The 23,847-nt window shown below is 38.6% G+C and overlaps 1 protein-coding gene across 1 annotated transcript in view; it reads right to left on the minus strand.

Moving 5' to 3' along the window:
• Positions 1-10,052, minus strand: part of ar (androgen receptor) — a 24,414-nt gene extending 14,362 nt beyond the window's left edge. Inside the window, exons 1-3 of the mRNA XM_020598749.1 lie at positions 8,734-10,052; positions 4,282-4,433; positions 4,018-4,134 (exon numbers count right to left, since the gene is read on the minus strand). Coding sequence (XP_020454405.1) covers positions 4,018-4,134; positions 4,282-4,433; positions 8,734-9,839 — 1,375 coding nt within the window. The 5' untranslated portion in view covers positions 9,840-10,052. The remainder of the gene's footprint in view (positions 1-4,017; positions 4,135-4,281; positions 4,434-8,733) is intronic.
• Between the last annotated feature and the right edge of the window lie 13,795 nt (positions 10,053-23,847).

A 23,847-nucleotide genomic window follows, 5' to 3' on the forward strand; every position in this document is an offset into this window, starting at 1 on the left:
TGTTAACACTCTGTAATAATTCTTTAGTATATCACTTGTGTGGTGTAGAAGAGAATTATTTATGTCGTGATACTGCTTGCAAACCAATGATGGTAAGATGATGTCATGGGGTAGGACTGGATAAGTCTGACTTCTTCCTACTCCATTCAAGCATGTACTAGGTATAAGCAAATTGATAATGGATTAGCATTTGTGGATATGTGTAAAATTATGTGTGTTGACATATCAACTGTCTTTACATGCTTGAAAGAATAAATCAAATCAAATCAAAATCAAAATCAAATCAAAAAACAAACCTGACAAACTATGTGCCAACATATTATTTCTTTAATCCATTTTTATCAGTGTTGAAAGACACTAACTGTTAATTGTAATGCTGTTGCTTCTTGCAGCTTCTGTGTGGAGAATGTCTCATTAAAACTGTGGCCTGGCTTTTCAGCTCAGTTTGATAAATATTGAAATGCCAGTTATAGGTCGACTTAAGTCTCTCAAAAGTAGCAGGGTTGAAAGAAAATAGCAGATTATATAAGAGGGATAATTTTACCAGTTTCACATTTTCCATTTCTAATCCAATAACAAATATTTCACATAAAAATGGTTGATTAAAAATTCCTCCCTGGGATTCTCAACCGTTAGACTGGCAGGCATCTGATCTTTGCAGAGTACAGTGTAAATAGGTTAGGTTAAGTTAACCTTAAAGTCCCTGTGCTTGAGTTGAAGCCAATATAAACAAGAGGAGACATTTAAATGATGGATTCAAGTGTAGTCTTTGGTGCACTAACATTAAGTCTAGAAGAATAATGAATGAATCAAGATATTGTCAAGTGTCTGTATGAAGAGTCACTATCAGTAGGATGACCAGCATGGTGTCGGTGTCTTATATTGTTTCAAGCTGAGACTGACCAGTGAATAAGCTGTAGATTTATCCATTACACTCCCCTTTTCTCTAACATCAAACCACAGGTGAAATTTACTGCCCAATTTCTGCTCAGTGAATTCAGTTTTTTGATCTGCTTCCTTCGATGCCATCACTACTGATACAGTAATGATCTTTTTAGGTTCCCAGATTGATCTTGATTGCACCAAAAACATGAAGGTCCATTCAGCATTTTGTCCTCCTCTTGAAATGCCTTTTTGTAATGTATACCTTTGCAGATCCAGATTTGGATGGTGACACTCTTTGTCTAGGTTGTAGATATCATTACATCATTAGCTCACCAAGAAAAATGTTGCTTCCATAAGGGAGCACTGTGTGTAACAGTGACAAAAGGAGAAAGAAGAGTGAGAGCAGATCGGAAAACACAATCCTTTCCAAGTATTCCTGTGGTTAGCTAAAAACTCAAATCTTTAGTTTTCCAATTACAGGAAGATAACTGTAAAATAAAATAATCTGAGCTGCAACCGGTAACATAGGTATAGTATTTTATATTTGAGCACTGTATGGCTATAATGAGGTAATACCTTGATAATCACATAGCCTAAATGGCCACTGTTGTGCCTTTGTTCTGTCCTTTTGTTCTCGATTAGCAATGGGTGCCTGTGAGTATTTGGGCAAGACCTGTGAAATCTTTCATTATTCAACATTTGGGTGCTATCAGAAGAGGAGATGAGAAGTCCTTTGTGGCAAGGCACTTTGAAATAAGTAAAGCAACCCACATTTGAGTTGTCCTTCACAGTGATACAGTGTGTAACGAAATCCTAAAAGAGGGAGGGTTACTGAGGGCAGAGTGCAGTTGGATTTATTATCCCAAGAGTTTGCAACCTGGGGGCTTAAATACAGATGGAGGGCCTCAGGACACTGATTTAAAGCTTTTGTGTGTGTGTGTGTGTGTGTATACATATATATACTGTCATAGTATTGCCCCGTTAATATCTTGTTATGACTGAGCTGTAATGCAAAGAAGGCAGAGGACAGGGAGTGAGAGTTCAATGATTTCGGAGGCCCTTAGTTTTGAGCCATTACGCCTTCGAAAACCAACAGGAACAACATCTCAGGACCAGTGTTAACTTTGTCAGTGAAAACTATGATGAAAAGTATTTGCTGACAACCTATTTTTCAGGATGAAAACAAGACTAACACTAAATAAAAAGTGACATTAGATAATGAGAACTTAGCCACACAATGTGTTTCACTACTGTTGATAAGCTACCATCTTACATTCAGTAACAATCTGTCTCTGTCATCTGGCGTTGGTGCTTCTTGGAAGGAACAGGTTTATGAACCAAATTCATCTACCCTTCAGTGAAAAAAAAACAGCTGGAAAATGCAGCAGCATGCCATATGAAACAGTACGATGATTTAACATGACACACTGTGGATGTAGATGTAATGTTACATTCCTTTCCTATCTTTTGTATTGCTATCAGTCAGTGCCAGGATTAAAATGGGCATTCAACCATAAATGATCTCTAAATGTTCGCTGCAGAGATCTCTCTATTTTAATGCTATCTGACAACTAGGCTTCAAAATACAAAAGACTAAACTCTGACAAAACTAACATGAAGACTAAAACTAAGTTAACAAAATCTCAGGACAGGTGAGGACACTGCAGAGACGTGAGCTCCCACCTAGTCCTGATTCCAGAACAGTCAATCGCCGATTGACGTGTTTCTTATGCATGTCATTGTGTAAATTTGGAGTTAGCAACACTAAATGTTCTGGAAATTTTATAAGAAGACTGTCCTGATCCAAGAAAGTCAGAGGTTGAGGTCCTAAACTGTAAAATGTATTTATTATGATGGATTTCTATATAAGAAATGCAGAAGTGCAGTGAGCTTCTCTCGGGTTGCTGCAAAATGAGACAGCTATCACAGGCAACATCCCTGCTTGGCATTTATTTGTCAATGTAATTAGCATTCCAGACATAGCGTGGAATTCAGATTAAAAAATGAAGCATCATGCCATTTATAGTAACAATGCTTTTCAATTTTGAACAAATTCCAAACTCAATAAAAGAAATATTCAGAGATTTCATAACCTCCCTTCGGTCCTTCCAAGCTACAAGTGAAACAAACAGCAGATCTTAATGATAAGGTCTAAGCATAAAAAGTACATGATTTAATTGATATAACCGCCAATATATTTGTAATTTTGTCACAAATTAATCAAACTCCTATTAGCCAAATTTGAACTCCTTTTCTTTGCGAATTTTATGCCCTAGCTTTAAAGTAGTTTGAGTAAAAGCCCCTGGGGTAATCAGACCAAATGTATAATTTTTCTGCCTCCACAGCTACAAATTATTGTGATAAATTTTCCTGTGAAATGCCACGAGTGAATTACATGTCCATGATGAGAACATAAGTGAGAGGATCTTTTAAGCCACAACTAGAAAATGTATCCCTTTTTACCAAGAATCACAGCATTAGATCACATTTTCCCTCCATGGGTTTGTCAGTGACTGGTGGCAAAATTACCAGCATGTCTGCTGCTTTAATTCACATGTCTCATGTCAGCTTTGTGCTTCTAGTACAATTTTCACCGTTACCAGAATGAGAAAATGGAGGAGAGTGAAAATTGAACACAAGACTAAAATTAGTCCACTACATGTCAATCTTTACAGCCTAATATGACAAGCAGGTCTGGGTGACAGTAAGGAGAAGTGAATGGAATAGGTCTAAATTGCATGGCAGCTCAGTCAGGGGCTTGATTATCAGTAACATCCCCTATTGTGATGATGCTACAATTGGGGAGAGCCAGCTAAGATGTGCAGTGTAGAAAGAATAAAGTACTTGGTCATGAGAAACCATTAACAGTTTCACTTTTAGGACTTCACTTTCTCTGCTGTGTGGTTTCTTCACACAATGTACAGTATACTATTACAGTCCATACTGCATAAAGATATATGTCTTAATGCATAATCATACTGTACACGTAACCTGTTTCATGTGAAATGCAACCTGTGATAGTGGGTGTTACTAATGAAATAAGCAGTGGTTAGTGATGCTACAAAGAAACTGAAAAAAAAATGTTTTTTTTCAAAATCAGATGCAAGTATATATGGGATTAATCCATCCTACCTCCAAGAGTCATTCCAGCTTCAAAACACTTCTTTAGCCGACAAGACGGACAGTTCTTTCTTCTCAGCTTATCAATAGTACAGTCATTTTTGCTTGCACACAGGTATTTCTGTTTGCCTACATAGACAGAGAAGCCACAAGTCACTTGAGTGATTAAAATGTGAACACTGTACATGTCAGTCCAAATACAAGCCTTAGGTTTAGCTTCTGAATGCTCTAAGATTGAAAGAGGGTGGGGACACCAGCCTCCCCTTTAAGCTTTACCTTCTGCAGCTCGCTTGAAGAAAACCTTGCAGCTGCCACAGGTGAGTGCACCGTAATGGCAGCCAGACGCCTCGTCTGAACAGATCAGGCATGTTCTCTGTGGTGTGATGAAGAACTCCATGGGAAACATGTGCTCTCTGCCTCCCTCAAACCTGCAGTAAACACATGAAACATGACTTTTATAAACCATAAAGAGCTGCAGGGCACTTGTGTATGATAAAAAAATATTCGATTGTTGATTCAAATTTGATTGTCACTTTGGGATTATATATTTATAATATAATCTACTTTTATTACAACGCATTTTAGATGTTCTCTAACTTTGATGTATTATTCTTTAATTTACTTTTTTGCATATTTTTCAATATTCTGTATTTTGTGCATCTTTATTATCCCCATATTATCTCTAAACTAATGGCCCATTTGGGACACATAAAGCCTAACCTTGAACTCCTATAGCACAGTAAATTGTTAAATACTGTCTAATATGTAACAACAAAGTTCATTCTTCAGAGCTGTGATGACTGAGGCTTTGTAGGAAAGATCAGATCACCAACAACCCGGATGGTGGTGGTGGGTGGGGGAGGTGGGGGGTGAAAAAGACCACAGAAAGATTAGAAAAGGCTCAGACATAACGATGCCCAAGTGACTTAGATAATCTCAAGGTTTGTTGTAAAAGTGACAAGGATGAAGCTTAACTGAAGAACCTCCAGTGTTGGATTTAGGTGACACAGGAAATAATGACAGAATAACTAATATATAAAGGGGAACTGAAATTCATATGCTATATTAATTATTCTACACATCTAATCTTAATTACTTCAGTATTGTATGTAAGGTCTCTGTTGTTCAGTCTCAGATTTATTTCAGGCATAACACCAATAACCTATGAAACCTGTAATTATAGTAGACATGTTTAGACTGAAGTCCAGGCAAGGCTAAGACTAAAATGACATGCCAGTTTAAACAAGAAGAGTTGAGCTGATGAATAGTGACAGAGAATTCTTACATCATCTGGGATCCAGCAACAGTAAATGTGAAAAATATGTGTGTCAAGATTTACAAGCAAACTCCCTGAAGGCTCAGATCAAGAAAGGTAGCTGCTAATAATCCCCAAAGCAACTGATGCAGAATACATGTAGAATGGTAATATTTGGAAGTGGAATGAGACAGTTTTCAGTTTTGAACCCACTTGACTAAAACACATTGCTGCCTATTATCTGTAACTGTGCATATCCTCATTTGTAAAGCTTGCTGTTCCAGTTTTTCATTAGGCTTATATAAAGTGTAACTGGGCAATTATCTCGGACAAACAAACCAAAATAACTCTTGAAACAGGAAACAGGATTGTATGTGCATGATTTATTGGTCAAACAAGGATGGCAAAGCATGGTTTTTAACACTGACTCGGTTTCTCTTGAATAAAGCCGACTAGGTGGTTGGTGACCTTTTCTTTAGGATAAGAAGATAATCATGTTAGCTTGGACTTTTATGAAGAAAAATACCATCAATTGGTAAAGGTCTAAATACCACTGTGTCAGCTGTGTCAGGGCCTCAAAACGATTTCTGAGATGGTGCTATACAGTACGTACATACTCATCTTTACCTTGTACAGATCAAAAATACAAAATATTACATTAGTTCATCAGGTGCACTCATCAAAATCAATAGATAGATAAATAGATAAATAGGCTATACTTAAAGCTTTAAATTCTGACCTCAAACATTGGTTGTTTTTAAGTTCCATTCTCTGTTTCAGAGTAGAAGATAACCATGAAAAAATGTGGTACTTTGTGTGGAATATCTAGGACTAACCAGTCTTATGACCAGGAAAATCCCTGATTTATAAGTATACATGGACGAAAGTAGCAAAACAGATGGCCAATGTTACACTTCAGTGCAATTCATTAAACATTCATTTATACTTTCCAGCTTGTGTGGTTGAAAGATGTTTTGACAACATGTATCATGCCGCCATCATTAGCAAGCTAACGTTAGCTTTTCAGTTTTGTACCTTTGTATTGTAATTTGGAGTAATTCCAACTGACTGCAAGGTTAGTGTTTTGTTGTCCAGTTAGAGGAAACCTGCGTGTTTTCCTGGATTAGCAAATGAAGTAATTGCTCATTTTTGCTCGGTTTTGGTCCAGTTGGACATAACGCTGTAATCCAGGTAGCATTTTAGTGAGAAGTTTAAAAAAAAGTGGGGGGTTTGTTCAGCTATCAAAGCGTAACAAGAAATGATTTGTTTCACAGTTATGTGTGTCAAGTGTGTGTGTGTGTGTGTGTGTGTGGGAGAAATACTGTGTTCTGAATCTGACATTAATTAATATTTAACTGCATCAAATTAGTTTGGAATCACAGTGTATCACTGTGTTACAAATGTATCTACATTCACTTAATGTATCTAAATATATATTGAATTGTCTGACAGACGGATTAAATCATGTGCACACAATCCTGATGAAGCACATTAGCTGAGTTTCTGGTTGTTTAGTTCCAAATAAACAGCTAGTAAAGATATTTTTCCTCAAATCTGACTTTTTGGGTATTTAGTCACACATATTTAAGGAGTTAAAGTTTTTGTTTACTCCTGATGTAGCCTGATCTTTTCAGAAATTTGTTCCCTCAGTTCAAGAGTAGACTCAATCAACCCCAGACCTCAGTGACTGTGTATGTTTGTAATTCAAATTATTATTATTGTTGTTGCTTGTGTATTTTGTGCTCTGTGACTTTAAAGACTGTGACCAGGCTGAGAGAGCAAAAGGGCAGGTAGTCCAAGAGATCTGCGTGATCCACACAGAGGGTGCAGGAACTGAGGAACCACCAACAAATGGAACTGTCATGGAATGAGTAGAGATTCTGGGCAACATTCAGACTTTCATCTGGGCCTGTGCAATGCTTATGGTCCCAATGAGTGCTATAGATTGGAGCTACGCATTCAGTCTTTGGTATACCTTAGAGTTGCTTCAAATTCTTTGTCAATCTGGATGAACAGAGACAGTCAGAGTCCACAACTGGAAATTAAAGATGTATCAGTAGAAATGTTGGAAATGCTCTCTACCAGAAACACACACTGTACATACACTTAGTATGTAGTTTACCATAATGATGTGATTTTGCTTGAGGACGTGTGATGTATTTTTGTTTTTGGCATTTGTGCTCTCACATTTTTGTAAGGTATCAGACAGTATTGTATATACTGTAGGTTTTAGTCACTTGAAGTGAAGGGAGCACATTTTCAAAAATAATGCCATGTTTTTATTTATTGGTGAACTTCATACAACAAGAAGAAAACTAAATCAAATCAGAATTTGGTGTGACTATCCTTTGACTAGCACTAGTCTTCTTGGGAAACTTGTCACGGTCTCAACTGCTTCTGTCTCTTATGTTCCTTTGGGCTCACTGCCATACAACAGAATATATCTGGGTGCGCTCAGACACCTCCCTGGTGGTACTAAATGATGGAGAAGAATCTAAACACCTGTAGTGGTTGAAGCTTTTGCTCACTACTGTATATGTCAATACTGTGCAATAAAATAATTGTAGGCAATATAATGGACCAGCTGATTTTATTTGGGTGCAGGTTAGAGCACACACCCTGACGGCATACTGGCACCTAACCCAGCTGCCAGTGAGAGCAGGATAAACAACAGAAACACCTCCACATACTGATATGGCACACCTATATATTATTCTACTTATAAAAATGATGCAGCAGGTCAATATCTCCCTACAATGATGGATGATACATTCTGACTAGAAAAAATCATATTAGAACAATGTAATATAGCTAAGTTTGAGTACGGGGAAAATTACAGTGGTTCAATGTGATTGTGACATTTTCAATATATGTGATGCACATCCAGCCGGAACGAGAAGACAGAGATACAGTTTATTAAAATGATTACTTGATGTGGAGGTTTGCCACCAAAAATAAATACATTCATCTGAGGAAACGGTTTTTGAAATTGCTCATATTAAAGAAACACCTAAGCTGAGAATGTATTTTAACAAAGAAGTGAGGAATTCTAATCTAAGGAAGCTTCATTTTACAACACTTTAAACAGAAAAACACAATCAGCTCTGGTTTGCTCATGTATGTTGGACACAAACTGTGTAATGTATCATTTTAAAACGCATTAGTCCATTTGATAAGCACCATTTTCCCACTTGTATTTAACATATTGAAAGTAATCTGGTAAATTATAACATTCTAAATATATATTTATTTAATTATGTATTTATGGTAACACTAATGTAAGTCATTTAAGGCCAGACTGTGGTTGGGTCTGGGATTAGATTCTGGTAGCACAGGCTCAGGGTCTGATTTTTGTTGCAGTATCTTCCAAAGGTCAGAACAAAGTCGCCCTTTTCTCCTTCCTAAATTTTATTACAGCTTTTTTTTTAATTACATGATTATTATGTGTTATTATTACTATTATTATTATTTACCTAGATTCGTTATAGGCGACGTCCATCCATTCGCCGACATCAGGCTTCATGTAATTGCTGGGACAGGGCGGCTTCAGCAACCCGCCGGGGTACCACTGGTCAGGACGCGTGACGCTCCTCTCATACGGATTACATATGAACGCGTTGCTGGATCCTGTGCTGTGTGCCCTCGCGCACTGCCTCGACCCCAAAAACTGAGAGTTGTACTTCTCATTAATGGTGTAATTACTGGCCCACGACACTCCAGCAGATTCAATGTCCTCAGATTTCACTTTGACGCCGTATTGTTGTGGCTGATAACCACCGAACTTGTTCTCCATGGCTTCCCCGAAGTCTCTCGCTTCATCGGGGGGTTTGTAGACCAGACAGGGCCTCTGTCTAGCCGTGTGGCCAAAGTGTGTCATGCTGTCTGGCGCAGGTGGTGCGTAAGGGCAAGAAGCAGCACGCGCTGTGTCCACATTATCAGTCTGTTTTGGATTTATGTCCTCTGCCTCGCACAGTGGGAAGTTTTGTTCATCCTCAGATTTTCGAGTGGAGGTGAGGGGAAGCAGAGACGCACCACCCTCCGAACTTCTGAACACTTCCACGTGTTGCTCCTGGCTGCGCAGGGACCGGTCGTCTCTGTCAGGGCACAGGTACTCGGTGACAGCAGCCTTGGCTCCAGGACAGCTCAGAGGCACGGCTTCGGCTCCAGCTCTGAAAAAATAGTCCCCGCGTATCTGGTCATTTGCGGCACAAGGTGGGAGAACAGCGTCCACGTAGCTAGTGTCATTGGACTCCATGACCAGACCCAGCGACAGGGACACAGCTTTGCAGAGCTCCCTGGTTGTTTCTGAGATTGTGGCGCAGGCAGAAAAAGAGGGACTGTCTCCCACCCGGCAGCCAGCGTTTAACAACTCCTCCTGAGGGGCAGCAGCTGTTTGACAGCTGTGTTTTTTCATGACACAGGCTTGCGGATTAAAGAGTCCAGAGTTTCTGGTGAAACAGACCCGACTTTCTTCACTTTTACGCGCCATGTTGGGAACACTCACAGCGTCGCCTGTGCTCTTTTTGTCCTCCCCTGGCCAAGTATTGCAACACGATAACTGTGGGTTAGTTTGGCTCATTTCCCATAAAGTGTTCACTAGTCAAGAAACCGAACTTTGCACCACAAAAACCTCTACAGACTCCAGTAACTGCACAGCCCGAGTCTCTCACTGTGAAAAGCGTTTTGGTAAAGATCCTAGGAGAGCTACAGTAGTCATAAACTCCTCCTAAAGTGAGATCTCCAGAGTCGGAGGCGTTCAAATTCGATTTGACTAAAACTGAATTCAGCAAAGGACGTGCGCATCTGTCAAACAGCGCCCTTTCACCCACTTAAATAAAAGCGGGGTGTTGAATGAATAATCCGGCAAATTTAACATTTTTACGTAAAAGCTTAGGTGGAAGGAGATGTGAATCCATGTTTAACCTGCTTTGAGTACATAAACCTAAGCCTGTATATGCGTGTGTGTAGCCTCTTGTATTTTTGTCTTCTATTTCAGGCCACACTGCTGTTGGTTTTTACCATATAAACAAACAGTTGTGAAAGGTAATCATCTACCAGAGGGGTTCCCAAAATGTTCCAGATTGTGCATGCTGATGCACTTTCCATGCAAAGTCCGTTTACAATTCATTCCAGGAATTCAAATGTTACAGTTGTCAATATACAGGCCTTTTCATCAGAATCACAGACCTAAACAGTTTCTTTCTCTAGATGATTTCAGTGTAATGACTACTAATGCTTTTATGCCTCTGCTGTTGTAAACCCTTTCTACATATTAAGTATAAATGAACTTGTCAATAACATCTTACTTTGCAGCCATTTTAATTCCCTATACTCATATTGGTACTTTTATTCAGAAGGATTATTTTAATTTGTGTGATCATCAGAACAAGCTGGGGTTACATTTCAAACACATGCACGCATTTGGTAATGTGCAACACATTTGCTAACTGACATCCAGAGATGTTTGACAGAGCTATATGCGTCAGCAATCAACAGAGCAAGAATGTTTTATTTATCATCAGAAACTCAGTTTAAGTCTGTTTTAATGTGTTATAATGTGGCTGAACCAGGGCCATTGATTTGAATTCTCCTGTCCCTCTTTGCTCAAAAGTGAGTTTTATTGTTACTTTGCTTGGATATTAAAGCTTCATTGTGCAGAGCGATGTATATCCAGAGTTTAACACTAGAAGCTGTTGTCACATGCATCACCTTGTAACATGAGTTACAAGCCTTATTTTCTGACATAACAAATGGAATCCAGTCATGGTCCAGTGTGCAACATACACAGTGTGATGTGAATGTTTGAACCTTTTTGTGTGGATGCACTGAGAATGGACGCAAGACAGCCTGTGTCTCATGCTAGTCAAACCACTGAAATAGATAAGATTAGCATATTAACACATTCAGATTTTTTAAGAAGTAGATGTGTTTTAACCTTTTTGCTAAGTCACAAATTATACTTCAACACAGATTGTTTATTGTCTCATAAACATGATCTGCATGATGCAATAGCCATTTCTTCTATCACATTTTTGCAGACACTTAAGATGCCATGGCTGCACAATAAAATGAAGTACAAATATTCTAGAAGCATCCTTTTTTTTTAGTTTTCACATTTCAACAAATTCAAAGCAAGACACCGATGTCACAGTTTCTTTTCTTTCTTTCTTTATTTTTTAGCAATATTGTCTCTCAAACAAAAGAGCCAGGTTTGTAAGGTTTTGCAGCCAGATTGAAAATGCATACACTCAGTGTACTGAGAGGTACCACTGGAAGAGTGCAGGTACTAATGTAAAACAGCATAGAATGAATCAAATCAATACAAATGACAAATCAGGTCAGTTTGGTGTGACTTTTGAATGAACCATCCATCCATCCGCTATACTATTATCTATACTGCTTATCCTGAAGAGGTTCACGGGGAGACTGCAGCCCTCCCAGCTGACACTGGGCGAGAGGCGGGGTCCACCCTGGACAGGTCGCCAGTCTATCAAAGGGCTGACATGTAGACAAACAACCACACACACTCACACTCACTCCCACGGGCAATTTAGAGTCACCAGTCAACCTAAGCTGCATGTCTTTGGACTGTGGGAGGAAGGTGGAGTAACTGGAGAGAACCCATGCAGGCAAAGGGAGAATATGCAAACTCTGCACTCAAAACCTTCTTGCTGTGAGGCGACAGCGCTAACCACTGCACCACCATGCAGCCCTTTCCAATGAGCTATGCTGCTTAAAATCAAAGAAGACATCCTCTGGCAAAAAAGTTGAGGGTTGCCAGGAGGGGATAATGACATTTGCCTAAATATTCCTTGTTGTATAAACATTTTCTGTCAAATAATTGACGTATTGCTTTCGACAACACTTATACACCATCATTTTTACCATGAACAACATGTAGGCTTCATATAGTGTTCACATGGGATTTTAAATATGAACTTAGTGAGGCATTGTGCCCTTGCACAAGTCCAGTCAACTTATGCTATAATTTCAGCAAACCAACAGTCACTGTGCTTTCTGTTTACAGTGTCCAAAACCTTAATGGTGTCGCTGACAAATATTACTGTATATAAGGCCACAAACCTCTCCCATTTTTCTGCACAAACAGGAAAAGGGTTTGAAAATTTTAAGATTTTATCAGCCCATCAGTAAGGATGTTCATCAGATGATTAAAAATAAAGCTGGGAGACAATAATGGAAACACATTATGAAGAATCGGTATCAAGCCCCTGTGAAGTAATACTTCATCAGTCTCTGCCAGGCAGTTTGTCCTGTACATTCAGTTGGATCCACTTTAAACTATGTGCATATGTCTGTGTACACTTTTACATTTAGAGCCTGCTCTAAAGTCTGAGAAAATAACACATTCATAACAGAAAGCCTGCTTACAAATGTGCAGTTTTAATGAGTGTTTACCAGACAGAGAGGACCACATGAAAAATGCTCTGGAGCTGCACTGTGACAAATGCTTTGAGGCTTGCTTCATTCTAAGGAACAAAAGGCAGGATATTACATCCTCTGCTGCATTTGAACATTTTTTAAACAACTATCTCTCACAAGTCTCCCAACTTTATTGAAGTGCAATGCTACATTGCTGAATCACCCCTTTAAATTGCTCTGCTTTAAAAGAAATTGAATAAAACTTGTAGTCATTTTTAACTTATATATATATATCAAAAACTACTTACTGATTTGTGAGCATGGATGTGTTGCCATTCTATAAGCAGTGTTTGGCCAAATTGTTTGTGTGTGAAGATGCTGGACTCCCACACCGGTGGTCTAAGCCCATACTAATGATACTGCATATGGAATATAAAGGGTGGTGGAATAAAGCGAGCGGTGCTCAGGCTGACAATGCTGGTGATGTTGATGGACATAGTGACAGGAGAAAGGCTGAGATGACCCAACGCCTTCATTTAAGGAGATACAAAGTTTGTGCACATTTGTACAACAAGCCGCTGCCTCTAGCATTAATGCATACCGTGCACATAAACTATATTTAGACTCACCAAAGCACTGCTCTAAAAATATCACACTTAATAATTAGTTTAACATCTTTGCTTTTACAAATGACATTTTCACCCTTTGATAGTTTTAGTAAGTATATTTGTTGTATGTCAAATTGACGCAGTCTGTGTTTTAGGTGAGGTGGCAGGTCTTAAACTATGGTTTTTAATGACGTGTTCATTTGCACCGATAGGTTGTTATGACAGTGTTAAATAACCTAAAGAAGTTAATAAAATAATCAAAAATAAAGTCCATCACCAAAGAACAAAATAACGAAGACACCTTACATGGAATGAGTATCAAGTAAACATGACTATAACAATATTTCCCTTATAACTTTATTACAGATGTAGCTCAATAAAGTACAATACAGTACATAAGTAATTATATATACTTAGACATACTATGAGCACACAAAAGGTTCACGATGATCAACCTTTTGTGTCGACGCTGGAACACCAGTTATTTCTCATGCTAGATGACAACCAAACCTGTTCAGGGGTAGCTTTAGCCAAAGTGATACAGTTTACAGATTCATCTAACCTACACATCAGTAAGGTTTCTTATAACAGAGCAGGTGGGAACACCAACGTATGCAAACAGTTTTCTTGCATGGCAGCTTCTTGGAGCCTCGACCTACAGCCTCATACTGTCATTATATGCCACACTGAGTCTCTGCAAGCTGCCTTTTCTGGAGCAATGCTACAGGTGGGCAGTGGGGGTGGGGGTTGACAAAGCTATGAATAGACACGTCACTGGCACAGAGTCACTGAGTACATCGTAAACTTGTGAGCCAGCCCTGTTGCTTGAGAGTATAACTTTCAGTGCTGTCAGTAAATATTCTTATCACCTGTTAGCTCATTGGATATGTGAATATTTAATCTCCTTAAACACATTAAGGGCAACACCAGAGAGGAGGAAATCAAGTAATACTGTAGCACTACTGTACAGAGATCTCCCTACATAAGGCGCTTAATGAGACAGTTACCAAACATACACCCTGTTTCATATCTATTTAGCAGCACTGACAGACAGATTACTAGCTGCCCTGTTAAAAATGTAATAAATAATGTAACTATTTTAATTACTTCATCCACATACTTAGAGTATGTCGTTGAAAACTGGGGAAATACATACAAAAGCTCACTTCAACCATTGTATATATTACAAAAAAGAGCGATAAGAATTGTGCATAAGATGGGGTATAGGGATCACACCAATGGAGCTTTCATACAGTCTAAATTGTTAAAATGTTTTGATTTAGTGGGATATAAGACTGCTGTGTTTATGTATAAAGCCAGGAACAATTTATTACCTGGTGGAATTCAAAAACTATTTAATGAAAGGGAAGGGGGATACAATTTAAGGGGTCAATTAAATTTAAAAATTCATGCTATACGTACAACCAAAAAAAGATTCTGTATTTCCATAAGTGGGGTAAACCTATGGAATAATTTAAGTGTGGACATAAAAAATAGTAATAGAATTGACGAGTTTAAACATAAATATAAAGGTATGTGTCAATCAAGATATATGCAAGAACAGGCTCAGTGATTACTATTGTGGGTGTGGTGTACATTTTGTAACCATTCTTTAGTATATTACTTGTGTGGTGTAAGAATGTTAACACTGTTATATTCTTTTTTTAGTATAATATGTGTGTGTGTAGAAGTGAATCATTTACTGCTTGCAAACCAATGATGGTAAGATGATGTCATGGGGTAGGACTGGATAAGTCTGACTTCTTCCTACTCCATTCAAGCATGTACTAGGTATAAGCACATTGATATTGGATTGTGTGTAAAAATGTATGTTGTTATATTAACTGCTTTATATGCTTGAAAGAATAAATCATATCAAATCAAATCAAGTAATGTAACTTATTTCTTTTAATTAATTTGCTAAACTATGTTTTAAACTGGGCAACAAAGCTGAAAAGTCCTAGCATAAATTTAAACCAGGCAGCATGAACCTCACAACTGTACTCAACACTTATTACTGTCAAACCTTTATTAAAGATTCTTCAACACAACTTGAAATATGCAGCCTACTGAACAGGCACAAAACAAAACCATTTTTTGATGTCAGAAGAAAAATACTGTTGAATGTCCATGTCTGGAAATATGACCTTGGCATTGTTGGCTAACGCACGATGCCAAATGAATGGAACCCATGTAGATGTAGAGACAAAAGAAAAAAGAAAAGAACATAAAATGGCACCTTGTCAAAGCCCTTTATTCACATGGAAAGGAGCAGATACAAAATTCTCCCCATCTCAGAAAACCAGGATTTTCTGTAGAAATAGAAGAACCCCTCTTTGGTACAATTTGTAAAATAATTTTTCATGATTTATGTGACCAAAAGCTTTGAAAGCATCAATAAAACATTTGAAAATTGTACAATTATGCTAACAGAATTTATTAACAATTTTGTTAAGCGCAAAAATACATGTCATCGCATTGTTTATGTTTAAAGCCAAACTGATTGTCAGAATTAAAGATGTTTACTCAAGCCCTTTAGATAGAATACTGTCTAATAGGCTTTTAATTCTGTAAATTGTTTGGTTTGCTACTAGTTAAACAGATATAATAGAATCAAGTTGAAACCATGTTCTAAGAATCCAAACAAATACAAAGTACAGGTCTTATCTGACCCATTTACCCCATCAGTATTCTGTGGTAGAGAAGTTTTACCATCATTCATAAAAATAAATATATTGCATAGAATGTTATATTATAATGTCTTTCAAGTGAATCAGATCTGTGTTCTTTTTTTTTGTTTGTTTTTTGATATATCAAGAGGCATATTACAACAAACATGTATTAGCATGTTTGTTGTAATAGAAGTCCATGTTTATCTCCACCTGGCTCAGCTCACACTTTATAGAACATTCCCTTCTAGCCTGAACATGTACAGTAGCTCTTCTACATCACCATTCACCAGCTGGATTAGGCGTTTTATTAAAACATCCATCCATCCATTTTCTACCGCTTAGTCCCAGAACGGGGTCACGGTGGGGGGAGCTGGAGCCAATCCCAGCCGGCAATCGGGCGAAGGCGGGGTACACCCTGGACAGGTCACCAATCCATTGCAGGGCTAACACATAGACAAACAACCACACACACACACTCCTATGGGCAATTTAGAGACACCAATCAACCTAAGCCTCATTTCTTTGGACTGTGGGAGGAAGCCGGAGTACCCGGAGAGAACCCACGCAAGCACGGGGAGAACATGCAAACTCCTTTTATTTTATTAAAACAGATGTTCATATTTAAATTTTTCAACATGATGAACTGATCAGATGGCAAATCGACCTGCTTTGAAAGCTGATGCTGTGTTAAGAGATTATTAGTTGGTAAAACCTTTTTTTATGGATAATCATATTTCTGCATCAATGACAGGTTCTCAGAATTTCAGGTCAAACTTTATGGTGTAATGTCAACATTGCACATATTTCACTTTTATCCAGGACAATATGGTGAAATGTAAACACTGTTGTACAGGCATCTTGTACGTTATGTGTCACAGTTGCTGTCTTGTGAGATATAATTCCGCCATTACTCAAAATATCTGAATCGTGTAGTCATCTTATAGTGACCGTATTTTCAGCTGCTGAATCAAAACTTATAATGTCCTGGTTTTTTTTAAAGGTGTTTATTTTTTGCAGTCCTTTAAAATATTTCAGTGAAAGACTAAATTCATTCTGCAGCATGTACTTTGTACTTGTTTAGATAAAGACCCAGGTGCATGTTGTTGCATGACACCCCTCTCTGCCTTCTTTTGTTTCCTGTTGCACTCTGTTCTCAACTATGCAACAAAGCCAGAAAGTCTACCTTTAAGTATACTAGTGTACTTTTAGTAAATCACAGTAAATGTAAAACAGCCATTAACATTTTGTCTTAACCACTGAGAAGAGACATAGCCATGAGTTAAGTTGACAGGAACTTTGATCTATAATATCAAGAAATATATAAAGCTTGTTTTTATGAATGATATTTTTAGTAAAGTATCCTGGAAACAAGAAAGGATAATCACCTTTATTTGGCCAAGTATGTTACACACAAGGAATTTGTTTCCAGTACAGAACTGAGGCAGCCATCTGCGGTGCCAACTCACACCGATGGCTCTAACCATCATGGACAACTTGAGGATTCACTGTCTTGCCCAAGGACATGTGGACTGCAAACACCATGATTTGAACCTTCAACTCCCCAGTTGGGAGATGACCGCTCTACCCGCTGTACCACAGTCACCCCCATAAGGTATGTGTACTTCTGCTGGTCTAGGTGAAAAATGACTATACCACCCCTCTGCTGTATTAGCAAAATACACTGTTGGTCATAAATAGCTGACTGCAGCACTAGTGTCAGCAATATTAACATATGCATGATGTAATATGTGGGCATTTTGCAAATCCATATACAAATAACAACAGGTATGCATAATAATTGCATTAACCCAGTTCCATATCCTTTACAGCAGAGTCATGACAGCACAGTTGTTTCCCATATAATCCAATTTGCTTCTCAGCCTAAATCAGTGGTTCCCAAACTGGGGGTTGGGACCCCAAGGTGGCCCCCAGAGTTAAGTCAGGGTGATATATCTGTGCAGATTCTCAGTTATCCAGGTCATAGTAAACCGCAACCAAAATAACCTTGGAAATCAACTGGACTTGGATATCTAGATCAAAGACATTTCACCTCTCATCCAAGAGGCTTCATCAGAACTGAAGACGTTTCACCAGTTCTGATGAAGCCTCTTGGATGAGAGGTGAAATGTCTTTGATCTAGATATCCAAGTCCAGTTGATTTCCAAGGTTATTTTGGTTGCGGTTTACTATGACCTGGATAACTGAGAATCTGCACAGATATATCACCCTGACTTAACTTTGGGGGCCACCTTGGGGTCCCAACCCCCAGTTTGGGAACCACTGATTTAGGCTGAGAAGCAAATTTCTCCTATACACCACTTTCTGTTCTATAAAATACACACATGCAATGTGTGCAAGCACACTACATCAGCAGTCAAGAGAGTTGGGGGCATAGGTAGGGGGTGGGAGCAGCTGCAGGTGCAGTGTGACTGGAACATGCCTCAGTAATTCATAGCTTATAGATTCTGAATAGTTGGTCCCTACTTGGCCCACAGTGTGCTACCCTTGCCAAAGCGGCGCTCTAGGTGATTGCCTAGTTGACCTATATGGACATGCCAGCACTGCCTGGCACCACTAAGTGTTTGGGTGTCACAACATCAAAAACCCTCACCCATGTGACCAGGCCTTGGCATGTTTCAAAGGAGTCAGTGTAGTCCAAGGATCCCTCCTTCTGATCCACATTTATTTTGATGTCATCTGGGACAAATGTGTGAGATGAAGTGCTGGGTGTCCCACATCTGCCTGTGTTGACTGAAGAAGAACTGAGGTCCTTTAGATGCCAATTAAATGGGGTGAAACTGTGAAAGCAAATACTGTATATTGCTGCCATAAGACAATGATATATGTTTCCAAGGTACTTATTTCTGCACCATCCACTAACAGAAGTGGACGGTGCATCTCCTAATGCCCAAGAGTGATTTTTATGTTATTCTGAATATTGAACATGTTTGTGTTCACTACTATTTTTCAAACTGTGGATAAAGCAGCATGGATATAAGTTTTATTAGCTTAAATTACCTCTGTTAATGTTTTCCTTTGAGATTTGAGCACGTACTGGGAACCCTCACACTGTTTGTAACCTTGAGTTTTCACTTTTACAGATTTAGCAGTTTTTCAGGATTGGAAGGTCTGTGTCTGAGCCTTGGCTTTTAGCCTCTTAGAAGCCTTGCTTTTTCCTCTTTACAACCCGCCCCTTTTTCAGTTTGAGGGTAAGGGTAGTATTGGGTTTCATATACTACTAACTTGAATCTGAAAAACAGTAACAGTGACAGTAAGCTGTTATTGTGACTTCTTGCCAAATATTTACACAGAGAAAGTGTAATTTGCGTGTTCTTCTCTGTGGAACTTGAGATGTTTGAATGGAACATTTTAATGGTACTGCACAGAAATAAAAAAAAAATTCTAGCATTTGTCATTACCGTAATTTAAAATGTTAATGCTAGGAAGGCAGCATACACTATAGGCAAACTCATTTTAACAGGCTTAAGCAAGGCTACTATAGGGCAAGAAAAAAGAACATAGTGCAGGTGTTAGATGTTGTAGTCAGCTTTCTTATCGGGGACATTTTTGTCTGGCAGTCATTCATGGCCTTCATATTGCTTGCTCCTGCTGGAACCAGAGTCCTTCATCAAGGCAAATAAAAAAAAAGGGAATGACTTGGTCTTATACTTGTATAGTGCCTTTCTATGCTTTACAGCACACTCAAAGCGCTTTCACACTATTTGGCCATTCACCCATTTGCACTCCCAAACACACACACATTCACATCACCAGGAGCAACTGGGGGTACAGTGTGTTGCTCAAGGACACTTCGACATGTTGACTGGACAAGCCAGGAATCGAACCGCTAATCCTCCGGTTAGGAAACGACCCGCTCTACCTCCTGAGCCACAGCCGCCCCTTAACAAGATGTAGGCCTGTGTTGTAAATCATTATGTTATAATTGCCTGTAGCCCATGCCAAACAGCTCCCAGGCTCATGTAATACACTTGCCTGACTGGATGAGAACACAAGGATATTCAGGAGCCCTGCAGTTTTTCTGGTAGGAGGTAAATTTGTTGTAATGGCCAAACTGCAGGTCACATGACAACCTGGTCTCCTAGAAATTATGTCTATATATAACAAAACTACAACAGCAAATACGGTTTGTTGGAAAAGTAATCCTGTTTTCTAACAGTGTATTGAGGATGTGCTGTTAATTTGGCAAGTCACAGATATGTTGATATCAAACATATCTGTCATCTGTTCACAGTCAATCTCTTTGTTTCCCACTAAAATATTCGTTCTTGCAGCACAGTATCTTGTAGTGAGTAGGTTGATGGTGCATGTACACAGAGTGGCCTCTCGCAGACATAATGTTCCCTGTTGGGTTTTGTCCAAACATTGTTCTTTGCTGGTGGAGTTTTAAAATGTGTGCCAGCCATACTATCTGCTAAGTTGTTGCTGCTAATGTAAGGGTGATCTTGTTTACTCTTAGTGTCTGTTCTATGTCACACTGAAGCCCACGAGGAGCAATATTTCTGTTTCCCTGGATGTATATGAAACGTCTGTGTAGAAATGACAAGAAACTTGAACATGAGCCTGAACCAGCTGGGCCCTTTGAAGGCTCGCCATTCATCCCAACCACCTGGACACTTCACTGCTGTTTGCTGTTGCAGTTTGGTTGTATAAAATATTCCTAGGAGGCAGGGTTTCAAATATGATCTGATTGTGTTATGGCATCTGGTCAGGAATAACTGTGGGCTGGGGTGAGTGCTTTCCTGGCCTTCACAAACTTCCTGTGTGCAACATTTTTTTGTTCTACATTAATCCTGCTAAGCGTTCACATTTCTCTCTCAGTGAACTGCCAGACAGTTTCCATTTGAAGCAAATGCTGCCATAATTTCCCAGATGATTGTTCTTGCAATGTCAAGTACTTTAGTACTGCTCTCCCTAAACAAAAGAACAGAAAAATACATCAGCAAAAATTTGTGCAACTTTAAGATTTATTATTGATTCTGGTCTTCTGTAATTACCATCATCTGGCAATCACATAACTGATGTTTGGCTTGGTACTGTAGGGGTTGCATTTTATTCACAGTCTTTCTATTAAAAGAACTGAAATGCTACGCTTTCATTAGGACTGCTGCTCTCTGGGTCAGTAAAATGGTAAATGGACTGTATTTTATATAGCGCTTTCTCACAGTGTGTTGCACTGGCCAAAGCGCTTTACAGAAGATCATACACCATTCACCCATTCACACACCGATGACGACAGGCTGCCATGCACCGGCGCTAGTCAAGCCACCGGGAGAAATTCGGGGTTCAGTGTCTTGCTCAGGGACACTTAGGCATGCGGGGAGACCGGGAGTCAAACCACCAACTTGCTGGTCAGGAGACGACTGCCCTACCTCATGAGCCACAGCCACCCCAGTAGTTTTTTGAACAAGTAGAAGCAGACTAATAAAAAAAAAAAAAAATACTATTTTAAGTGTAAAAATTTGAGTTTTAAAAACTGATTAGTGTAAAAATGACTGAGATGTCTTGTAGAGTTGAGCACACCTCTGTACAGTTTTGAGTGCATTATCTTTCTTACACTTATTTCAAGGGATATATTTTAATGGTGAAAATTACATTACATCACAGGTGTCAACTGCACTTCAATTGAAAATTGGGGGAGAAAATATAGAACGAGTTTATGAAATTAAATTTTTAGGTGTCATAGTTGATGACAAATTCTCCTGGAAATCGCATATCAGACATATTCAGCACAAAATAGCAAAAAATATATCGATATTGGCGAGGGTTAGATATATTTTGGATGGGAAAGCACTACGCATTTTGTATTCTTCATTGATTTTACCATACATAGAGTATGGCGTTGAAAACTGGGGAAATACATACAAAAGCTCACTTCAACCATTGTATATATTACAAAAAAGAGCAATAAGAATTGTGCATAAGATGGGGTACAGGGATCACACCAATGTAGCTTTCATACAGTCTAAATTGTTAAAATTTTTCAATTTAGTGGGATATAAGACTGCAGTGTTTATGTATAAAGCCAGGAACAATTTATTACCTGGTGGAATTCAAAAACTATTTAATGAAAGGGAAGGGGGATACAATTTAAGGGGTCAGTTAAATTTAAAAATTCATGCTATACGTACAACCAAAAAAAGATTTTGTATTTCTATAAGTGGGGTAAAACTATGGAATAATTTAAGTGTGGACATAAAAAATAGTAATAGAATTGATGAGTTTAAACATAATGTAATAATTCTTTAGTATATTACTTGTGTGGTGTAGAAGAGAATTATCTATGTAGAGATACTGCTTGCAAACCAATGATGGTAAGATGATGTCATGGGGTAGGACTGGATAAGTCTGACTTCTTCCTACTCCATTCAAGCATGTACTAGGTATAAATTGATATTGGATTAGCATTTGTTGGATATGTGTAAAATTATGTGTGTTGACATATCAACTGTCTTTACATGCTTGAAAGAATAAATCAAATCTGTAAATGACACGTACCGAGGCTGTGGTGGCACACTTGTGCATAGAGTTTGAGCTTGTTAAAGGTGTCGCTATTGCCGCTTGAAGCCTTGAGGAACCAGTCACTGACTGGCTGATCCACAAGGTTCTTGGCTCCTTTGCCACCAACAAGGACTATACCATCAGGGTAGTCTTTGGAGATGGGCCGGTGCTGGCCCAGCCGACATGACTGCAGAGAAACAGATATAGAGGCAAAGTGGTAAAGTTAATGGATGTAAATGTAATTTAATGTGAAAATGGTTAAAAAATGGAGGTTTGATTGGATTAGCATTTGTTGGATATGTGTAAAATTATGTGTGTTGACATATCAACTGTTTTTACATGCTTGAAAGAAAGAATAAATCAAAAACTGTGCAGTTAGTGACTGTACTTTATGTTCCCAAGTTCAGTGTCACATGGCAGCACCTGTGTGACAGTCAAAACACAGAAAATAATAATAAAGTGTCTCTATTCTCATTGCTGTCTGCCATTTTATCATATCCTTATCAGTTGCATTGTTACAAGTTGAGTTGTTCATATTTTTCCGGATTTGTTTTCCTTAATCCAGATGTTCTTTATTTAAAAAAATCCTCCCCAGCAGACAATACAAACTGACTGTCAGTACAATATTACACAGATTTAGTCACAATTACAGGTGACTGTTATACATAACAGATTGATATTCATTGGACAACATAAAGCTTTTCCTGTATATTTTATGGAACAATTGCAGAAAAAAGTCTTTGCTTTGACCACCAAACTGTTACTAGGGCAGGTGTAGGACCATTAGAGAATCTAAAGGTACTTGTTAAAAAATTGATAGGGTTGCTATTATAGTTCCACTATAACCATTACCATTACTGATCTTCACTGTATATATATTATTTTATTATAAGTGTTTTAGGTTCATTTTATCTTAACTTATCTGCTTTCTGGTTTTAATGCTTATCACCTTGCAACCCATCCAGATGATCCTTTGAATCCACAGGAGATGGAACACTAGCTTTAATTTCCCACTGCTCCCAAATACAGAGATGTGCCCTCAGATGAGTACACCTGTACACTCGTATGCACATCAATGCAACACTTCCGTCTTAACATCTGTGTTTATGAAGCTCAGAATGTTTCAGTTTTTGGTGAAATTGTCATAAATATATAAATTCAGTGTTTATTATTGAGGTTATAGTTAAAGGTGCTGTTGTACTGGACTACAATACATTCAGAGGTGTTCTAACTTTCTCATGTATGTAGCTGAGGAGGACAAAAATATAGAGACATATAGAGAAATGTTGCATTACCCATTCATCAATTCATTTTCCTCCGCTTATCTGGGACCGGGTCGCGGGGGCAGCAGTCTAAGCAAAGATGCCCAGACTTCCCTCTCTCCAGACACTTCTCACAGCTCCTCCGG

Source organism: Monopterus albus, unplaced genomic scaffold (genome assembly GCF_001952655.1).
Source record: "Monopterus albus unplaced genomic scaffold, M_albus_1.0 scaffold39.1, whole genome shotgun sequence".
NCBI lineage: Eukaryota > Metazoa > Chordata > Actinopteri > Synbranchiformes > Synbranchidae > Monopterus > Monopterus albus.